This window comes from Culex quinquefasciatus, chromosome 2 (genome assembly GCF_015732765.1).
Source record: "Culex quinquefasciatus strain JHB chromosome 2, VPISU_Cqui_1.0_pri_paternal, whole genome shotgun sequence".
NCBI lineage: Eukaryota > Metazoa > Arthropoda > Insecta > Diptera > Culicidae > Culex > Culex quinquefasciatus.
This window is the reverse complement of record NC_051862.1, coordinates 134,186,282-134,207,533: the sequence shown is the minus strand read 5'-3', so window position 1 is coordinate 134,207,533 and position 21,252 is coordinate 134,186,282. Positions and strand designations below refer to the sequence as shown.

The 21,252-nt window shown below is 37.9% G+C and overlaps 1 protein-coding gene across 1 annotated transcript in view; it reads left to right on the top strand.

Annotated features, from left to right (window-relative positions):
- LOC6033736 (chaoptin) overlaps window positions 1-21,252 on the top strand; it is a 304,909-nt gene that overhangs the window by 83,749 nt on the left and 199,908 nt on the right. The window contains exon 3 of the mRNA XM_038257265.1: window positions 673-1,102. Within this exon, the coding sequence (XP_038113193.1) occupies window positions 856-1,102 (247 nt within the window). The 5' untranslated portion in view covers window positions 673-855. The remainder of the gene's footprint in view (window positions 1-672; window positions 1,103-21,252) is intronic.

The following is a 21,252-nucleotide window of genomic DNA, read 5'->3' as shown; positions in this document are numbered from 1 at the left end:
TTGCGACCGAAAACATCGATCCAACTTTTTTAAAACGACTGCCTCCGCGGAATTTTTGGCGATTTTTTTTACACGCGAAAAAAAAAGTTGGAACGATGTTTTCGGTCGCAGAAATTACAGATTTGTTCAAATCAAGTTCTGCAAAGTTCTAGAATCATCTAGACATCCTAACAAATCACTGGAAAGAAAAATCATCTTGATTGGATGAGTTATGCCCGAGAACCATTGAGTTGAAGTTACCATTCCAACTTTTTTGGAGCCTTGGGCGTTGGAATGTTAAAACAAATCAAGCTGCTTAAAATCACACGGGACTTTCAAAAAAAAAATTGCAGTAGTGGGTTAAATAGCTGTTTCAGATAAAACTCGTCGAAACTAAAACAAATTTTTGAATACCAATAAAAGGTACGATATCTGTTTAATCAAACCAAGCAAAACGATATCCAGTTGTCGCACGATTTCCTTCCAATTCTCCGGAAGAATAAAAAAGCATCCAGCCGGCGGAAGCGTTATGATAAATGAGAAGACATCTTTCGCATCAGGAAACCTCCACCCAACGCCACCCAGGCTCAAACATGTTGAACGATCAATTTTTCACAATTTTCAGTTAATCATGGTGTCGCCCGTCAGGATCTTTATTCATTCGCCTTTTTCTCCTTTCTTTATCAATTTCAGATTTTCCTCCAGCCGCCAGCGGGGAGTCATCGTCGGTGCAACAGTGTGAAACCAAGTGCCGCCGCGCGCGGGTGTGTGTTGAAGGGGTCGGTGCAGTGAGTTTGATTCAGTGCCGGGTGTCACTCTGTGTGTGAGGGAGTGAGTGTGCGGGTGTGTTTGTGACCGATCCCATAAAATAGGAAAATGATGGATCGGTTGGGGTTGGTGGCGCTAGTGGCGCTGGTGGTGACCACGGCACGAACACGGCTGGGGTGGCCACCGTTGGCCGGGGTGGCCGCGTGGAAGCTCGACAACCGGAACATTCTGTACACCAACCAGGATATCTCGTACGAGTGTCCGATCAACACGATGTGCCGGTGCGCGAGCCTGCCCAACGAGACCGCACTGCTGGAGATTAATTGCAACGAGGTGTCGCTGTACAAGTTTCCAGGTGAGCTTATGATGGAATTTCTGAAGGAATGATTATTCAAGGGTACCATTATTTGTGGATTACGGCCTGGAATTCGGAAATGATTTTTATCTAAAAACCCACATTGGAATTATTCTGAAGAATTTTCTAATTTTTTCCGAGATTTTTTTCTTTTTTTTTTTTTTTTGTTAGACTGACTCTAACTGAGGTCGAGTTAAATGAAAAGGGGTAATATTCAACCATCAAATTTTCAATCAATTCTTAATCAAACTTTTTTTACTGTGTGTCTTTGTAAATGCCCAATAAAGTATTTTGAATTAAATTTATATTAAAATACATTACTTACTCTCTACCAAAATTGACTTGGATTTTTGGAATATTCTTACAGCCAAAATAATTCGTTTACCTTCCCCTTTGTAATCCTCAGCAAAATCTAGCTAAAGTTATTTGTCCGTGGTCTCGGAGGGCAAACCCCAACCAACCCAAAACGATTCCGGCGTGGTAGCACTTTGTTAAGGATTCCATCGCCTGCCAGGACGATGCGGGCAAACATAAATAGCTCAGGAAAAACAAACACCGGGCCAACCCGCCTCGCCAACCAGAACAACACTCTCTTGTTCTGCGTCTAGAATGGACACTGTCATCTGGACTAGAGAGCCTGGAGCTTATTAGAGAACGGACATCTCAAACCAAAAGTACCAATCGACGCACGAGAACTGTCAAACGGAGGTACCAATCGAGCATAAGACAAAAGATTTTGCTCGATTGATACCTCCGTTTGACAGTTCTCGTGCTTCGATTGGTACTTTTGGTTTGAGATGTCCGTTCTCTAATAAGCTCCAGGCTCTCTAATCTGGACAGGTTGGTTGGGATGAGTTCTCGTTCCGAGATTCGCCGACATCATTGTCCGTCCGTTCGTAGTAAATTATTGTGAGAGCCCCCAACATTATTATTACATTATTCTTGGATATAGCTCATTCTGGAATTTGTATCCGTGGCGAGAATCTCCTCCGTTAGACGACGACGAACCGACCGAAGCGGCAGACTAAATATTTAATTTGCTTAATTTCCATTTAGACGCTTTTTTAGCATCATTAATTTTTATGCGCGCAGTTGGCTGATGCTGGATTTCTGACAGTCTCCGGACTTGTTGACACTTTGGCTTTTCGGTTGTTGCCGTTGGCGCGGGTAGGGTCGCGTGCCAATTGTGGACTAGGCATGTCCTAGTTGTCCTACTCTATCACAACTTTGAAAGTATACTTAAAAATTTAATGTCAAATTCTGATTTTGTTTCAAATTCCACTGTTTACAGCGTACCTTCCTGGAAATGCTTGCAGGGTTTATATTTAGAAATTAATGATAGCTGAGTGCTGTCGTAACTGTGTGTAACGACGACACAGAGGGTGCACTCTGAACGATAAATCCGTGCAAAAGTTTACTTTTTTTTAATGCTGCTCCGGAAGGTTGACTCTCCTTTAGCTAAGGATGATACTGCTGTTATTAGCAGAGTAGCAAAGTGTGACGATGTTCTTGGTTCAGGGATTATTGTTTTGCGTTGTTCCAGGTTCGTCAGTCAACACTTGAGGTCAAGAGTCTTCTTTAATACCGTAAACCGGAGTGACTTTGATGGGTTTAAGATGTTTCCACAACATGAAGAATTCAAACGTTGAATAGAAAAGTGTAACGTTTCCCGTAATTGGCTCAACCTACGGTTCATCAACAAATCTGAGAGTTTGCATTCACTCACTCTATCTCCAAAAGCAACAGCCAATTCCAACTTCCGTTTCCGGGAGTTTTCTGTAGCTTTACCCTCCAACAGTTTTCCTGAAAAGTGTTTGCCAAACATCGTGGGAATGTCGTCAGCAATCTTTTTCTCAGCCCCATTCCACTGATTTCAATAAACCTGTGACAGTTTTTTTTTCCATTTCCTCACATCAATTCCATAACTTTGCTGAAATTTACATGCATAAAATCAATTAAACTTTTCAAGGTTATTCAAATTTCTCAAACATAAGCCGGCGCCAACTCGAGGCACCTTCCAACGTGTGGCCGGAAAAGTCCTCCTCCTCCCCCTTGAGCAAATATCGCTAACAAGCAGTTCTCCACACGGTGGCGGTGGCAGACTGACATCCCCAGCCACTCCAATTGCCAGAGTGACTTTCCTCGGAAATACATGCGGAAGAGCTGGGAAAAGTCCTTGGCATTCCCTCACTTCCTCCCCGTTGCTGCCACACTGTTTCCGGTGCCGTGACCTTACTTGCTGTGACCACTGTTGGATTTTTTTTAGAGGTTGTCACAGCTTTTTTTCTATTTCGTTATTGATAAAATTGAGAAAAATTTTAGTTTGAGCATAATAATAGATTTGAGCATTTGTCTAAGAAATCGGGCGAATTTTGAGCATTTTAATTTTTGTATTTTTTGCATCGACTCAAACTTCTGAAGGCTTACCCATGGCCAAAGAAGCTAATTGTGACAATTTTGGCAGCAGTCCATACAAAAATGGTACGTAAATGTTCGAAAATCTGTAACTTTTTAAGGAATTTTGTGTTTTTGGCAAAGTTGTAGATATCGATGAGGGCTATTTAAAAAATAGGCACACGTAAAAAATGTGCCAATTTTTTATAAACTTTTTTTTTACAAAAACTCCATTTCCCAAAATCCCTGTTAAAGATTTTCGAGTTTTTCAAATATGTTTTAAGGAACCAAAACCTGCATCTTTTGAGTCATAGAAATGTACGGTCAAAAATTTTGCCACCGAGTCATAATTTAAAAAAAATAGAGATTTTTTACCCATTTTTTCAATATTTGCAATCGAATAGTACTCGTTTTCAAGATAAAGCCACCTGAAGTTTTCAATTTTTGAAAATAGTGACAATGAGCGAGGAAAATTGAAATTTACTATGTCTCACCCAAAAATACCTCCATTTTCTAATGCCGATGTCTCAGCAACTAATGGTCCGATTTCAACGTTAAAAAATGAAACATTCGTGAAATTACCCGATATTTTCGAAAAAAATATTTACAAAATTTGAATCAAGAGTCACATTTCAAAAGGCCAAATATGCAATATTTCGCCCTTTGAAATGTTAGTCTTGATTATTTTTTTTTTCAAAATACTTTTTTTCTAAGAAATTGAAAAATTTCACGAATGTTTCATGTTTTAACATTGATGATCGGACCATAAGTTGCTGTGACATTGGCATTAGAAAATTATGGGTTGTTTTGGTGAGACTTAGAAAACTAAAATTTTCCTGTTTATTTTTCTCTAAGCCGCTGTATCTCAGCAACCAGAGGTCCAAACTTCAATGTCTCTTAGACAATTTTATAGCAAATATTTAGAAATAAAAAGAAAACCTATTTTCAAATACGGTCACTCATTATCACTATTTTAAAAAATCGAAAAAAAATGAAAATATTTCGTCGAAATCAAATTTTTTGTGGCTATATGTTGAAAACGAGGCACTTTATCAGAAAATCTGTAAATCCAACAAGTTTGAGCCAAATTCGACAGATTTCGTTGAGAATTGCTCTGTTTCATCAACTTAGGTTCCAATTTTCAATGTAATGAATAAATTCTTTGTGAAATGTTCTGATCTACAACTTAACGGCCAGGTATTAAATATAAAGTTAGTCTTGATTCCAAAATTTTAAAAATCTGTTTTTTGAAAGGTTCGGGATTTTTTGGCATGATTTTTTTATTTTTCCAAAGAACATCTTTTTTTAAATCATAACTCAGCGATGAACTTTTAGTCCAAACTATTCTATGGTACAAAAGTTGCGGTTTTTTGTCCCATAATATATATTAGGGTGGGTACGTTTTTCAAAAAGTTCTCGGATCAAGTTTTAGTATGGTTCCCCTTGTAGGGCATGCCCATAGGGACTTTCATGCCAAATATCAGCTCATTTGGTTGCGAACTGGCTGCGCGCATCAGGGTTAAAGTTTACATGGGAATTACTATGGGAAATTGGAACTTTTTGTTCAAACGCTCCTACAGGTCTGGGAAAATAACGCGCCAACTTCTGGTATGGTCAGGCCTATGGGAAATGGTCTGGAGAACACTTTTCCCGAAGAGAGCATATGGATTCGTTGTCCCTAGATCTGGCGCATCGGCAAACAATCCGATGTCTCCGAAATCAACGGTTTTCCCTGAAAAAGCATCAAATTTTCCTTAGCATGCTATGAAAGTTTGATGAACACCGCGACGCCATACGTCAGGCAGCTACCACGTGGGTGAAATATTTGCAAAAAAATATAAATTTGCTATCCAAAGATTCTGAATTCGACTAAATAATTGCAGGATTGCTCGCAATGATCATTTTCTAGTTAAAAAAAGGTTTGCAATTGAATATTCCAGCCGTTTCTCACCCACGTGGTAGCTGACTGACATATGACGTCACGGTGTTCATCAAACTTTCATAGCATGCTAAGGAAAATTTGATGCTTTTTCAGGGAAAACCGTTGATTTCGGAGACATCGGATTGTTTGCCGATGCGCCAGATCTAGGGACAACGAATCCATATGCTCTCTTCGGGAAAAGTGTTCTCCAGACCATTTCCCATAGGCCTGACCATACCAGAAGTTGGCGCGTTATTTTCCCAGACCTGTAGGAGCGTTTGAACAAAAAGTTCCAATTTCCCATAGTAACAGGGTTGCCAGGTTGCCAGATAAATCTGGGAATGCCAGATTTTTCAAATGTCAGCCAGAATAAAGATTCAACCTTCTCTGTGCCAGATATTGACAGATTTTGCCAGATTTTTCACTTAATGCCCATTTTGAACAACTTTTTGATAAAAATGAGCGAATTTAACTGAAAATCATAAAATTTAGAATGAGTTTTGCTTAAAGTAAATGTAAATTCAACATTTTTAGGCCATTTTAATTAGTTAAAACATCTGAATTCTACAAACTTTTGAATTAATTCATATTCTTCCTCATCTTCATCATTCAGATTTGTAAGATTTTTGTCTGCCAGATTTTTCCAGATTTTTAATCGATATTTTGCCAGATTTTTCAAATTTTGACCTGGTAACCCTGCATAGTAATTCCCATGTAAACTTTAACCCTGATGCGCGCAGCCAGTTCGCAACCAAATGAGCTGATATTTGGCATGAAAGTCCCTATGGGCATGCCCTACAAGGGGAACCATACTAAAACTTGATCCGAGAACTTTTTGAAAAACGTACCCACCCTAATATATATTCAAAGATTTCAAAGATTAGAAAATTTGGATTGCAAGAAATTGATAAAAAATAATTTGAAAATCGTGAAAAAAAATCCTTGCAAAAATAAAGTTTAAACAAAAATTACTGTTAAAAATGCATTCAAAAGAAGCAATAAAACTCGTATTCTTTCAAATAAGAATGTTTAAAACACAGTTATAAATGTTTTTATGTTCAAGCTATACAATATTTTTTGCATATCTATAGAAAAAATTAACAATACATCAACACCAAATTATTTGAACAAAACAATAATCAAGATCTTTGAAAAACTTTTTATTTTGCTGATTTCATTAATAAGGCTTCTATAATATTGCTGAATCTTTTATAATTTCATACTCATAAAAAGCATTTTACTTTAAGCTTGCAACAGTAAGTTTTAATTCAATTTCAATTTTTAACAATTGTTTTGTATCCATGCAACTGTTTGATGTTAATATGGTAATTATTTATAAAAAATCCAATAATTATCTCGAAAATCTCAAATCTGCTAAAACTTTGATTTATAAGCTAAATCAAAGCACACAGGTAATAATTGTACACAAAACATATGTAAAATTTATTTTATTCTTGTAAAAAACTATGTTTAATACGGTTCTATGATTTACTTTAAAATTAAATTTTCAAAATATTTAACGATTGGCAACCTTCCACAAAGTTGTTTCCTGTATTATTTTCCACATTTTGATGAGTTATTAACACAAAAATAGATAAATTGACAAGTTTCCTGAACTGTTATAAAAAAAGTTTCCATTAAATAATGCATGAATTTAAAACCATAAAATTTAATAGATAGATACCTCTTCAATTTTCGGATGAAAAATTTCGCCCTTAGAAGCATTGGAAGGCTGACAAAATTTCCTATAAACACTTTTGAAATTATTGATGACAAACACAATGTTCATAAAGTTCTTTCAAAAGATACAGATTTTTTTAATATTCAAGTACAATTTTTGTATTGCTAGCTGCCAAATATGTATGGAGCCTTGTATGAGTCAAAACGACACAAAATAACTTCTTTCGTCATAGGGAAGGCCCCTACAAAGTTGAGCTAAATAAAAAAGTGCATGAAATTGATCGATATCGTAGAGAACTGCTCACTTCGGAAGCAAACCCAAGTTTGATTAAAGTTGTCATAAAAAATGTGTTTCGATTTTGTGAGTTCTATTGGGTAATGTTTTCCAATGTATTGTTAAAATTTGCTTTCTGAAGATTTGTTGACTTAAAAATCTCGTGAATACTTTGTCCACGTGATGATTTTTTAGTTGATTTCTGTAAATAATTCAAACATGAATTCATATTTAACTTACAGATTTCAATGTAAATTTATTTGAAACAAAAGATTATGACCATGATATCATACAATTGAACCCACAGTGCAAGACCACCTTCTCCCTAAGTGTGTCACACTGCACTTGGCACCGGAAGTGCCTTGCGGGCCCACGGGTGGTGGTGGAATGGTTCCAGAAATCGCTGGAGGCACCCAGCAAAGTCGTTCTTTTTATTTATTTGTGACGAGAGAGAAAAGAAATAAGAAGAAAAAAAACCTTCCAGCCAAGCAGAAATGTGCAAATCTGAGCTGCTTATTTTGTCGCTTGCTGTCACGCTATTCAGATTGGTGAAGAGAGTCCTCGGGAAAAAAAATAATATCAAGTGAGACTTCTCTTCTTTCCCAAGAAGAAAAAAAAAATCGGGAAACATTCTCGGAAAAAGTTTTTGTCAACACTTGACAACACGCCACGTTCCCTTCGTTGGCACGTGGAAAAAAGCTGCCGGGGGGCTTTTTTTCGCGTGGGTGAGACACGTCTCACGAGCCCCCCACCAGGTGCTGAGAAATGTTGACGAGTTTTGACTGTTCGCCCAAGTGGGTGCGAAAAGTTGGGTTCCTAACTAACGAACGAATGTTTGTAAAACGAGAAAAGGCAATTTGTTCGCCGAGAAAAGTGGGGCAAACAAGTGGGTAAATATTGAGTAGATGAAAGTGAGGAACGTGTTGGGATTTGAAACTGAGAGAATTCTCAATTTATACGGAATCATAATCACCTTTATATTACTGTTAACTTCAAATCAAACCTCACATGCCTAATAAGCCAACATTGGATGACAGATAGAAATACCTTCTGTTCTCATTTTTGCAATGACATCAATCCTCCAATCAACCATCTTTCCCAAAACATCTGTTCCATAACAACAACATCTTTCCAAGCAATTCAACACCCACAATTTTCGTCCAAATGACTATTTCCGGAATGAAAAGCCGCCATTCGAGAAGCCAAGAGTAGAGACCATTTCCTGCGCCATCCAAGTACCTATCCCAAACATAGACATTGCCATTGTTTTTCGACCCCAAGAAGAAGGTTTTAAGAGATGCCTTTGAAATTTTCGACCCGGACTCGGAGAAGGACCATCCGCAGCGGACGAATCAACCGGTGGAAAATAACCGTTACAATTTTTCCTCGTTTGAATGAATGGGTGATTCGAGAAAGGAGCAAGCAGGAGGAGGAAGCCATAAGATGAAAGGAAAAACTGGGAAAAAGGGAATAAAATTTTATTTTCCAATATCGAAATACTCTTATTTGGGCCAATCTTGCCGGCAGAGAATGTTCTTTTTTACGCTTCTCGTAAAGTTTGCTCGAGTTCCTGTCCTGAGCGGATTACGCCGGGAAATATGGCAACCCAGACTTCCTCTGTCTGCCTGTGTGTGTGTGTGTTCACGTGTTTTGTTTGCCTTTCCTTCGAGACATTTCCGCCTCCCCCGTTTTTAGTGCAACTTCGAGAACAAAGTTTTGCCCCGGAGCTTTTCTCTTGGTAAAACACGTGTAAAAGGGATGGTGAGCTTAACTGTTGTTCATGTAAGTATGCATGAATTGGAAGCGATACAACGCCACTTCTTCGTGCAATGCTATAAATAACAGATGTAACAATGTTCACACAAACAAACAAACACACACACACAAAACCTTACAAGCACTCTAACATCCGGTGTCGATACACTGTGTTTGCTGAGGATGTTAATTCCAAGTTGGGGAATTCTTGTTTACACGAAAGTGAGGTACGATTCCTTCCTGTTTATATCTCCTCCTCACTCCTTTACAGCAACGCTATCAAAACACAAGCAACACAAAATTTGCACAAACTTGCAACTTCTTCATTACGCCACGTTGCACACTACCACCAGAAGAGAGCTTTCCCTTCGAAGCTTATGTTTGTGCGCCATTTTCCGACACGGATTGCAACAAAGCTAAAAGAAAGGATTTAGTTTTCGCTCGCATTCGTAGCGTAAGTTTGTTGTTTTCCGTTTTCGTAAGAGGGTAAGAAGCTTTGTTCCACTTTGGCCATGGCGACTAGACCGGAGTCGGAGCAGTTTCGTTTGTTTTGCCGTTCAAAAGCTGGAAACAATGCAATGTGCTGCAAGTTCTGCTGCACAAGCAGCTTTGGAATGTAAAGTTTATTTCTGTTTAAGTGTTGACTTCCGCCAGGGCTGCGCAACAGGATTACGGGAAAATTGTGTTACTGATGCAAAGTGGTTTGAATTGCTTTGTTTGTTTGCAAATTTCTGATGAGTTTGAATCTTGAATCTTGAATCTTGAATCTTGAATCTTGAATCTTGAATCTTGAATCTTGATTTTCTATTGTATCTAGATATTTTAGAAACACAAAAGGTCGAATGCCAAAAAGGCATAAGGTTTAAAGTGGACAAAACGTCAAATGAGTAATTCTCTACCAAAACCGGAAATGGATTTTATTTGTATTTTTTTATTTGGCTCAAACTTTGTGGGGGCCTTCCCTATGACCAATGAAGCTATTTTGTGTCATTGATTCACCCATACAAGTCTCCATACAATTTTGGGCTGCTGTCCATACAAAAATTGTACGTAAATATTCAAACAGCTGTAACTTTTGAGTGAAAATAGGTACACGGAATTTTTTTTTAGATTTTTTAATCACCTTTTTTCACTCAATTTCCCAAAATACGTACTTTTTGATTTTCGTGATTTTTTGATATGTTTAAAGGAATTTGTCCCTTTGAAAATTTTGAGCCATAGAAAAACATGGTCAAAAAATCTGCCGCCGAATTATGAATTTTTGAAATAATAGTGATTTTGGCAAACATCGAAATTTCTTGCAAAAACAAATTTGACATAATTTTTTAATATCAAATTGAATTTCCAATCCAAAAGTTATTTACAGATTCTTTTATAAAGGGCTCTGTTTTCAAGGTATAGTCACCAAAAGTTTGATTTTAGCGAAATATTTGCAGTTTTTCGTTATTTCAAAATAGTGACCATGAGTGACCATTTCAAACTTTTTTTTTTGAAAAGTTCAGAAAATTTGCAATAAAATTGTCTGAGAGACATTGAAGATTGGACCTTGGGTTGTTGTGATACAGCGGCTCAAAGAAAAAGAAACATGAAATTTGATGTTTTCTAAGTCTCACCCAAACAACCCACCATTTTCTAATGTCGATATCTACGCAACTAATGTTCCGATTTTCAATGTTAAAACATGAAACATTCGTGAAATTTTCCGATCTTTTCGAAAAAAAATATTTTGAAAAATATTAAATCAAGACAAGCATTTTAAATTGGCGTTATATTCAAAGTTTAGCCCTTTTAAAATGTTAGTCTTGATTTAAAAAAAATCAAAATATTTTTTTCGAAAAGGTTCACGAATGTTTCATGTTTAAAAAAAAATTGGACCATTAGTTGCGGAGATGTCTACATTAGAAAATGTTGAGTTTTTTGGGTGAGACTTAGAAAACTTCAATTTTCCTGTTGCTGTTACTTTAAGCATCTGTATCTCAGCAACCCAAGGTCCAATCTTCAATGTCTCTAAGACAATTTTATAGCAAATTTTTTGAACTTTAAAAAAAAAATATTTTTAGAAATGGTCACTCATGGTCACTATTTTTAAATAACGAAAAACTGCAAATATTTCGCTAAATTCATGCTTACGGTGGCTTTATCTTGAAAACAGAGCCCTTTATTAAAAAAATCTGCAAAGTAGGGGAAATATACCCTTTCTAATCAAACACATATCTTCGTCATATGGAGAGTTTGATGCTAGATTAAAGCTCCAAAAATACTCTTTAGGCTATAAACTTACCAGCAACAGCAACGCCTCGAGTAAGCACGCAAATGTATGCCATTTACTGGCCAAAAATATCAAATTTAATGCACTTTTGATCATAATTTCTATTTTGCGAGACCATTTCTCATCATTTTGGTGGCACACACATCCACACGCAAGATCAGAGGTTAACTGCTTAACGAAAGTTGCCATCAATATCTTTTCACTTGCGCTAACGATTTCAAAGCGCTTAAGATATGAAATTGCTTCCAACTACCGGCAACATGTTCTTTTGCACATTAGTTAGTCACTCACTTGAAAAATAATCCCGAAACATGTAAATAATTAGCAAGTGCCATAAAAAAAACAAACGCGTTAAGTGGTTTCACATTCCAATCGGAGGCTGAAGAAATCCGAGCGAGGAGCGAAGGCAAATAAATAACAAAGGGTGGCCACCAACATGCTGGTGCAGCGCCTGTTGGAGTGAGCAAGTGTTGCCAGGAAACTTTCGCTACAAATGCTACTTTTCGTGAGTGTTCGCTTAAAATTTCATCAATTTTGGCAGCACGAAGCAGACCCAAAAGAGCGCTGGAAGAAAAAAAGAACTAAGCTGAAAATAGAAAAATGGGCGTGGCCCAATGCTATTGACTTAACTTTTAATAAAAGTGAAAATAAACAGAAATGTTTACAAAAAGTTGCTCTACTCGTTGGTGTACTTAGTTTTAGTTAATTTCAAGGAACAATCCAGATTATCCAGCATCATTCAAACACGACCGCTTATTAGGCTTAAAATGGGCATATTTCCCCTACTTTTCGATTGGAAATTCAATTTCACATTATAAAATTATGTCAATTTTGTTGTAGCATGAAATTTCTATTTTTCAACGATTTTTTTAACTCAGCGGCAGATTTTTTGACCATGTTTTTCTATGGCTCAAAAGTTGCGGGTTTTTGTCCCCTAATATCACATATCAAAAAATCTCGAAAATAAAAAAAATATGTATTTTGGGAAATTGAGTTTTTGTAAAAAAAAGTTGATTAAAAAATCTGCAATTTTTTTCCGCGTTCCGCGTTGGATTTGAACCCCGATCTACCGCTTACGAGGCGGAAGCGTTACCACTGGGCTACGTGGCTCGGGAACGTTTAAAACGGGATTTAAATCTCTTTCAACCCTTTAATGATTACCTAACTGAAAATATAAATTTTCTGAGATTATCATCAAATTTCACGAAATATGATTTTGATTATATTCTGTTGATCTTTTTTCAACGTTCCTCAAACAATATTTTATGGAATTTTCAGATCTTGTCAAAAATGGTGTACTTTTTGAAATATTTAAAAGTATTTTTCGATTATAAGTGTTGCTTAAAATTAATATGAATCATTTATTTAAAAAAAGACTTTCAAATATGACCTGAAATTTCCGAGCAATCATCAGTTTAAAAAGAAGCTCACAAAGTATTCTCAACCAACGAAAAAAGAATGTTTCACCACTAACACGACCATAACTTTAAACGGTGCAGGTACTTTATCAAATTTATATTCAATGAGCTTTTTCAATTACTTTTTTAATTTTAAATTTTGATTGAATTTTTAAAAAAACACATTTTCGATATGTTCCAAGTAACATTTTTTTTTTTAATATTACTCCCGAAATGTATTGCACTTTATCGATTTTTTTTTAAATTAAATATGTCTTTATTGAACTTTCTTATAATAATTACATTTCTTTTACATGCTAAGTGGTATGGCCTAATGCTCTTCATCTTTGTTGTATATTTTGTTTTATTATTCACTGATCACATTTATTTTATTTACTTCAAATTGTTTTACATTATTGCATTGAATCGAATACATTTGGGTAAAAAAGAAAAAAAAAATCACTTTAACAACTAATCCTAACTAAAAAAATAAATTCATTGAAATATTCAAAATCACTAGAACGAGTAAACTACGAACTGTATTTTAAGATGAATGCTCCAAGGGTTCTTACTTGTTCCTGACGAGTTTTGCACCCCCGCAGTGTTGTTGTCATCTCGATGAAAATGTTCAGAAGTTCTTGTGGTGAAAACAGGTCACTACTGCCTTCACCCGTTGATGCTGGTTGGTTTTCCCTCGGTTGCTGACTGAAGCCTGGAGGTGTTGTGTTCTCTGCAACTTTTTGCCGCTGATTCAACGGCAATGGCTGCAGATTTGGAACCACACGAACAGATCCTGCTCCGGGTGACGCCAAAGCAGGAAAATCCACGTCCGTGAAAGTTGGTGGTGTTTTGCGACGATTTGGTTGGTGCCTCGTCGTCGCTTGCTGCCGAATATTTACAAACTCAGCTCGTTTTGAGCAGCTTCGATTCTTGGTAGAATGGTCGCCACCGCAATTGAAGCATTTCGCTTCGATGTTCTCGTTGATTGTTTCACAAGCTTGAGTTTTGTGCTCACCTCCGCAGGTTGCACAACGACTCTTGATGAAACAGTTCCTTCCACCATGTCCAAACTGCAAGCAGTTCGAACATTGTGTCACGTCACGGTGCACTGGACGATAACGTTCCCAAGTCACGATGATGTTGAAAATTGCCCGAACTGCTTTCAGCTCAGACGGTGTTGTCGATCCTTTCTCGAGATGAACCAGGTACAGTTGATCACGATACTTGATGTCCTTGTTGTGTCTCGTCATCTTGAAGACTTCGATCACGTTCAACTTAAGAGTTTTGAGCTCTTCTTTCAACACACTCACATCCATATCGTACAGGCCTCGGAGGACCTGTTTCATGGGGCGTTTACCTGGATCGTCATGGCTGTAGTATTCAATCTTGGTGTTGTTCAGGAAATCCCGAACGTAGTTATAATCCTTTCTGGTAGGTAGCAGAATTTTGAGTCCATCAGCACACAAGCGAATGGAAGCTCGTAAAGCACCAGATTTGATAAACCCGGTCAGCCACTTTCGCACCGAATCCGATGACGATGTTTTCACAAAATGGGTGGCAACTTTTCCCGTCGTTCAAATTCTTCCTTCTCGCTCACGTCCACAGGGAGGGTAGCAAACTGGTTTCAGACAAATTTTGAGCGTCCTTGCTCAAACTGCCTGGCTTTGCAGGTAGCGCTTCGGCATTCTTTAGCTTCTTCAAATCTGCCGATCCTGCTGGTGAGGACCGCCTCTTTTTCTTGCCGTGAGGCATTTTTGCACTTTTTAAGCACTTTTCAGGAGCTAATATCCAGGAGTACCTCACTGATTGGTGGTCCACAAATGAATGCACTTTATCGTATATACCTGATTCTTAGTTAAAGCATAACAATTTTCTTGTAATGTTTTATCTAAATAAAGATTAGTTATTTCTGATTTTAGAAGCACCCAATTGGTTAAAAAAACTGATCTTTCTTTTTGTGAAATAGTAAGTTTCATGGCAACAATCTTTTGTTTTTATTCATTGCCAAAAAAATGTTGTCCTTTATCAACTGAATCTTTTTTTTCTCAATAACGTATTTTTGGAATGAATTAAAAATATAATATTATAAGAAAGGAAAAGAATGTGTAATTTTCCTTATTGCTGTAATTCAAACTTTCTTTGTAAAAAAACATCAAGGCCATAGCAAACATTTGTCATAATTTATGTCTCTCCAGGGGACGCTTTGAAATCAGGGGGCAAAAAAAAATGTTTTCAAGATATTTTTTTTTAATTTCAAGATATTTTGGGAACAAATTATTTCAAAACAACTAGACTGATTCATAAAGCATTTTTAAACACTTATTTCATCGAATTCTTCAAACTATGGCTTGTAATTTTGATTCTGAATTTAAGTTTTATAGTAAATCAAGTGTTATTTATGATTTTTCGAAGTAAGCATTTAATGGATTGTTTTTTTCCATTCATGTGAATTTTAGCAAAACATATAAATTGTTTTATAAATGTAGCATTGTACTGCTAATTTGTGTACATAATAGGGTGACAAAAACAAAATTAAATCATGGAAAATCTTAAGAGATACCCCCTGATTTGATTCTTGAACAATCCGAGTTAACCCTGGCGAGTTATTAGCGATTTAAAGAATACGTTTTTGTATGAAAAGATTATTTCATGAACATAACAATCTATAGCAACCCTTAAATTTTATTTGTTTTCCCTAAAAAAACACAGCTACTTATTTTTGCCTAAGGAATCGAATCAGGGGATATCCCTAAGGTCGTTTTTTTCATAGTCACCCTAGTACACAATCATTTGATCGAAACTATCTACTCAAGCTTTCACTGTGCTCAACCACATTTCACTCGAAAATAACTGCCGTACACGACCACTAAGTAGTTCCCGGCACCATCGCACAGCGCGTTCAGCAAATGATCAAACACTCCAATCTGGCGAGAACCACTCGGCAGTGGCAGCAGAGCTAACGAGCATGTTGTTGTGTGCGTCCAAACAATCAATCTCGAGTGCTCCCGGTGACTGGCCATTTGCTGGTGGCGTTGGCCCACGAGTGCCATATTTTCCCTCAAACTGTCATCCCTCCTCCTCCTCCTTCCACACTTTTGGTAATCACCGAAAAACGTTTCCCTTATATATTTCCGAGAGACAGAGAAAGAGCGGCGCAGTTTTTCCAGCCAAGAAAACTTGGCTGCCGCTGCAATAAACACGTTTTCACTGACATGGCATTTTTCCGCAAATTGACAAATATTTGCGAAAGTGGCCACCGGAAAAAGAAACACGAAGACAACACACACGTGTGACCAGAAATAAGACAAACCACGTGCTTTCCGCCTTGGGCGAAAAGTTGCTCTGTGGAGACTTGCGGAGGGAGGGGTCGTTCGAAAATTACGACACAGTTAAATATTTTTTGTAGAATTTTCTTCAACATTCAATTTTTTAATTATTTTAACAAGAAGAACATACAATTTATATTTTGTCACTGAATAGAATCCTCCCCTAACCTAAAGCCACTTGAGCTTTCGAAAATATTTATAGATTGAAGAGTGTTTTCTCCCTTCTCCTGGTGAAGCATCCTCGAGAGCTTCCCACACCAGGAATGTCGAATGTCCTGGAATTGTTTGGTTCCGGAATGCAGCAGAGACCTGAAGCAATTTCCAACCGTCCAACAGAGACTCAGAGAGCAAAAGCAAAGAACGGATGTTTGTTTTATGAGGTTTTGCTGGCTGGCTGGATTTTGTCGGTATTTTGCACTGCTTTTGGGGCTGCATTGATTCTTCTCAATTGGCCAAGGTTGGTGCACGCCAAATGATGCAGAACTTGAAATGACTGAACCTACGGCAGTGTGGGACACCGACAAACTTGGTTTTGCCCGGAGTTGCTTCCGGAGCTTACGGTTTTAAGTCTGGGTGAGGATGAATTGGGTAGTGTGCCGTAATTAAAGTGAGCTTTAGGAAATTGTATGAGGAAATGAGGTCACCTGATTAATTATACTTTCATTTTATAGGGAAAGATTACTTAAATAGTGATAATATTGATTCAACTTTTATATTTTGACAATTTTTTTTTTAAAATAGCCCGCCCAAGCATTGTGGCTCATTTGGTAAAAGTTTAGTTGAAAATAAACAAATCTCACCTTCACTGAACGCCACCTGAAGACAGCAACCTAAGTTCTGAAATCACCGTTTCGCGCGTCCAATTAGTCGCTGTTTAGTTCTAATAACTATTCCCGTAGACACACCCCCACCGTCATCTGCCCTCACAACACTGAGTAGTCAGAAAGCATTAAACTAGGACCGCTGGAAGAAACGATCTTCGTTGCCCATTTCCCGTATTAGCGACGACCCCCGCCATGTTCTGCAGAATTGATGCAATCTAAAATCTAGGGCTAGGGACGCCCAGTCAAAGAGCATACTAACAAAGTGCGCACGAAAACACAAGTGGGGGTGTGTTAGTTTGTGTATTTGCTTCTCGGAGTGTGCGAGTGGGTATGTTGCTTGAACAAATTGCTGTCCTCTGGCTTTAGACCTCGCCGTGTTTTGCTTGACTTTTCTCCGTACACTTTTCCAACTACGCAAAAACGAAACTCACGTTTAAATTGTGTGTGGGTGTGTATGTGCACTGCAAAGTGCAATTAAATTTCTCATAATACTTCTCACTTTGCTGAAGATTTGCACGGATCGTTTCGTTTTGCCTCGAGCTTTATCAACGGAGAGCTAAGCGAGGAATGCCAGCTTGTGCTTCAAGTTGTAGCTGAGGAAATATTTCAAATTGTATATGTTATTTATAATTTAAATTAAATTTATTAAACAAAAAAATACATAAAAATATAAAGAAATAATATTCAAGGAAAAAAAAAGTATAAAAATTGCGATTACGAGTCATGGCTTCAATATTTTAATGAAAAAAGTATTTTAAAATGCATTGTATACATGTCCAGTTGTTTTGCAATCATTAAGCCGATTTAAATAATTTTCAAACTTTTTGTCGGTTCTGGCCGGAGGGGGGTGAATAAAAAAAAAATGAAAAATGATAGTGTTTTAAAATGAATTTTACACTAGTTCAGATGTTTTGCAATCATTGGTTTTCAAAAAAAAAAAAGATTTGAAGAAAACTAAAATTTCAGAAAAAAAAGTCAATTCAAACATGCTAATAATGATGATAAACGTAAGGGAATGTATATTAAATTGATTTATTTAAGCTGATTGCACTTGAATTTCCATTGAATTTTTGAAGTATTTTGAAACAATATGTGTTGCCCCCTAATTTTTCGTGCTAACCAAGGGTTGCTGCAAGCTTCAGACTGGCAAGTAATTATAATTCACTTTTATTTGAAGCTGGTAATTCGGTAATTAATTTATTACTTGGTAATAAATGTTAATTAGTGTTGTTTCAAGTATTCAATTGGTAATTGAAGAAATTTTTGAGTTATAAAAATAATTTAATATTTTAAAAATTGTACTTGTTTATCGATGCTTTTTAACTTTTATTTATAATTTATTATTAAAGTATTTGTAGCAAAGACTGGCTCTGCGTGTAGAGGGTCTTATTCATCAATGTTCTTTACTAAACTTTTGTACAATGTAGTAATTTTTATTATCAAAAAAGAAGTTAATTTTGGTGACCACATGCTTTCACGTCACTTGTCATGAAGCGCAGATTTAGGTTTAACGGTGTTATCATAATATCATAATGCCTTGTGTTGTTCATCAGCTTTGCTAAACAACATGACAAATATAAATTTAATGTTTGAAAGATTTGATCGATGATTGTTGTATTTATATAAACAACAAAAGGTAACGACATGATACATTATCCGGTGAAAAATGTTTTGTGAATCCAAAATTTATTAGATTTTATTAAATAATTGAAAAATAGGATTTTTTTTTTGGGAATTACACTATTTTTTTTTTTTATTCTAAACTTATTTTTATTAGGTCCTCTTAGGTGCTAAGACCAGGTTAGGACCGAGGAACGATCAACATATTAAATATACACATCAAAAACAACTCCTTACATTCCATACTTGGAGATCATGTAACTGACTAGGGTTACTTGGTCCAAGCGGGTCTTGCAGGTCTTGAACCTGCCGATGTACTCGGAGAAAATGCCCCACAGCTCAGCCGAACTGTAGAGCACCTCCCCGGCTTCCTCCTCCGTGGCTCCACCGTCTCGGGAGCCACCTTGGCTGCTTCCTGCGGGTCGAGGGCGATCCTTAGATTTTCCGTCCGGAACTGCGCCCGGCAGCGGAGGGAACTCCGCTGGCGTGAACGCCGGAACTGCTGGATTCTGCTTCTCCGCCTTCCTTGCCGGCGGTTTCGGTTTCGACGCCTGCTGGCGCCGCTGGATGAAATCCGCACGCTTTGGGCAGCTGCGGTCCGTAGCTTCGTGAGCTCCAGAGCAGTTGGCACACCGCTTTGGCTGGGCTTCCTGGACTTCGCACTCGTCCGTCTTGTGGGGACCCCCACAGTTGTTGCACCTCCCCTTGAGGTGACAGTTCCTGGTTCCATGACCCAGCTGCAAGCAGTTCCTGCACTGGGTCACGTTCGGTCGCTTGTTCCGGTAGGCCTCCCACCGGATGTGAAATCTCCTCAAGCGCTTGATCTCACTCAGCTGCTTCAAGTTGATGTACCCCTTGGGGAACGTAACAATGTACGGGTTTCTCTGACGAGGCGGACTCTCCCTTTCTCTTGATGGCGTGCACCTCCATAGCATCCAGGTTTTGCGATTCCTTGAGGTTCTTCTTGACGAATTCAGGTGAAGCCGGTGGAAGTCCTCTGATGACGACGCGGAGTTGCCGCTCGCTTCGTTTCTCGTGGGTGTAGAACTCCACTTTGTTCGCAATCAAGTGGGCCCGCGCGGTCTCAAAACGCTCCTCGGAGGAACACAGCAATTTGATCCCAAACGGAGTTAGCTTGTAACTTGGCTTGGTTGTGCACGGCGACATTACACTCCTCAGCTTGGCGTAACTCGTATTCTTTACCACCAGAGGTGGTGGTTTCTTGGCCACTGGAACCACTGGTACCGTTGGGACGTCTCCTTTCCCGGCTTGTTTACCATTGTTGTTGTTGTTCTTCACCAGCGGGCTGAACTTGTTGTTGTTGAGAAGATGCTCCTCTTGGCCATTTCCGCCAACGACTCCGTCGCTGATCTTCTTCCGCTTCCGCGTTCCGTTTACGGAACGAAACTCGTCCCCATCGGAGGATTCTTCCACCTCCATCCGTAAGCACTTTGCCGCGCAATGAAAATCAAAACACGTCTTCTTCTGTCAAACTGAGGAACGAGACTGTGTGGGAATTACACTACAATTGTTTTATTTTTGATACCTTTCCTTCTGACAAGCAATCAAAACTAGGGGAACTATACCCTTTCTCAGCCTATTTCTATTATCGGCCTATCAGCACTTTGAACATGAATTACAGCTTTGACAACGTGTTCTTGACTTTTCCAAAAGTAATAAATAGCTTAAATAAAAGTGAGTAAGCAACTCTCCATTGTTGATACATCTGAAAATGTTGTTTTAATAGCGGAAAACTGCAAAAGTGATGAGAATTGGTCGAACGGCTTAGAGTGATAAAATGGGCATATTTCCACTATTTGAAGTTTAAGTGGATCAAATTTAATGGTGTAAATGTCACATTTTCTATGTTAAACCAATTTTCAAAAAAAAAAAAACAAACTTAATCCACCTACGTGGTTCATGCCTTCCTCACTTTTTACCAACAATGGGTAATATGAGTGGTTTGGACACATATTTCAGCTATTTTTTTTAGATCCAGAAAAATACGTACACACATATAACTTCAGTAATCATAACTCGAGACAAGGTTGCCAGATCAACAATGTTGTGAGCTCGTTAGAAAGGTTTTTCGATTACCTAACCAACGATGGGTCAGATGATGGATCCGGACATCGTTTACATACATTTAAGTGGGATCCGGCTTCAAAAAAGTGAATTAATATCACTTAAGTGGACATATCTCGAGACAGGGTTGCCAGATCTTCAATGTTTTGGACTCGTTGGAAAGGTTTTTTGATAACCTAACCAACGATGGGTCGGATGGTGGATCCGGACATAGTTTACATACATTTAAGTGAGATCCGGCTTCCATAAAGTACATAAATATTACTTAAGTGGACATATCTCGAGACAGGGTTGCAAGATCTTCAATGTTTTGGACTCGTTGGAAAGGTTTTTTGATAACCTAACCAACGATGGGACATAGTTTACATACATTTAAGTGGGATCCGGCTTCAAAAAAGTGCATCAATATCACTTATGTGGCCATATCTCGAGACAGGGTTGCCAGATCTTCAATGTTTTGGACTCGTTGGAAAGGTTTTTTGATAACCTAACCAACGATGGGTCGGATGATGGATCCGGACATAGTTTACATACATTTAAGTGGGATCCGGCTTCAAAAAAGTGCATCAATATCACTTATGTGGCCAAATCTCGAGACAGGGTTG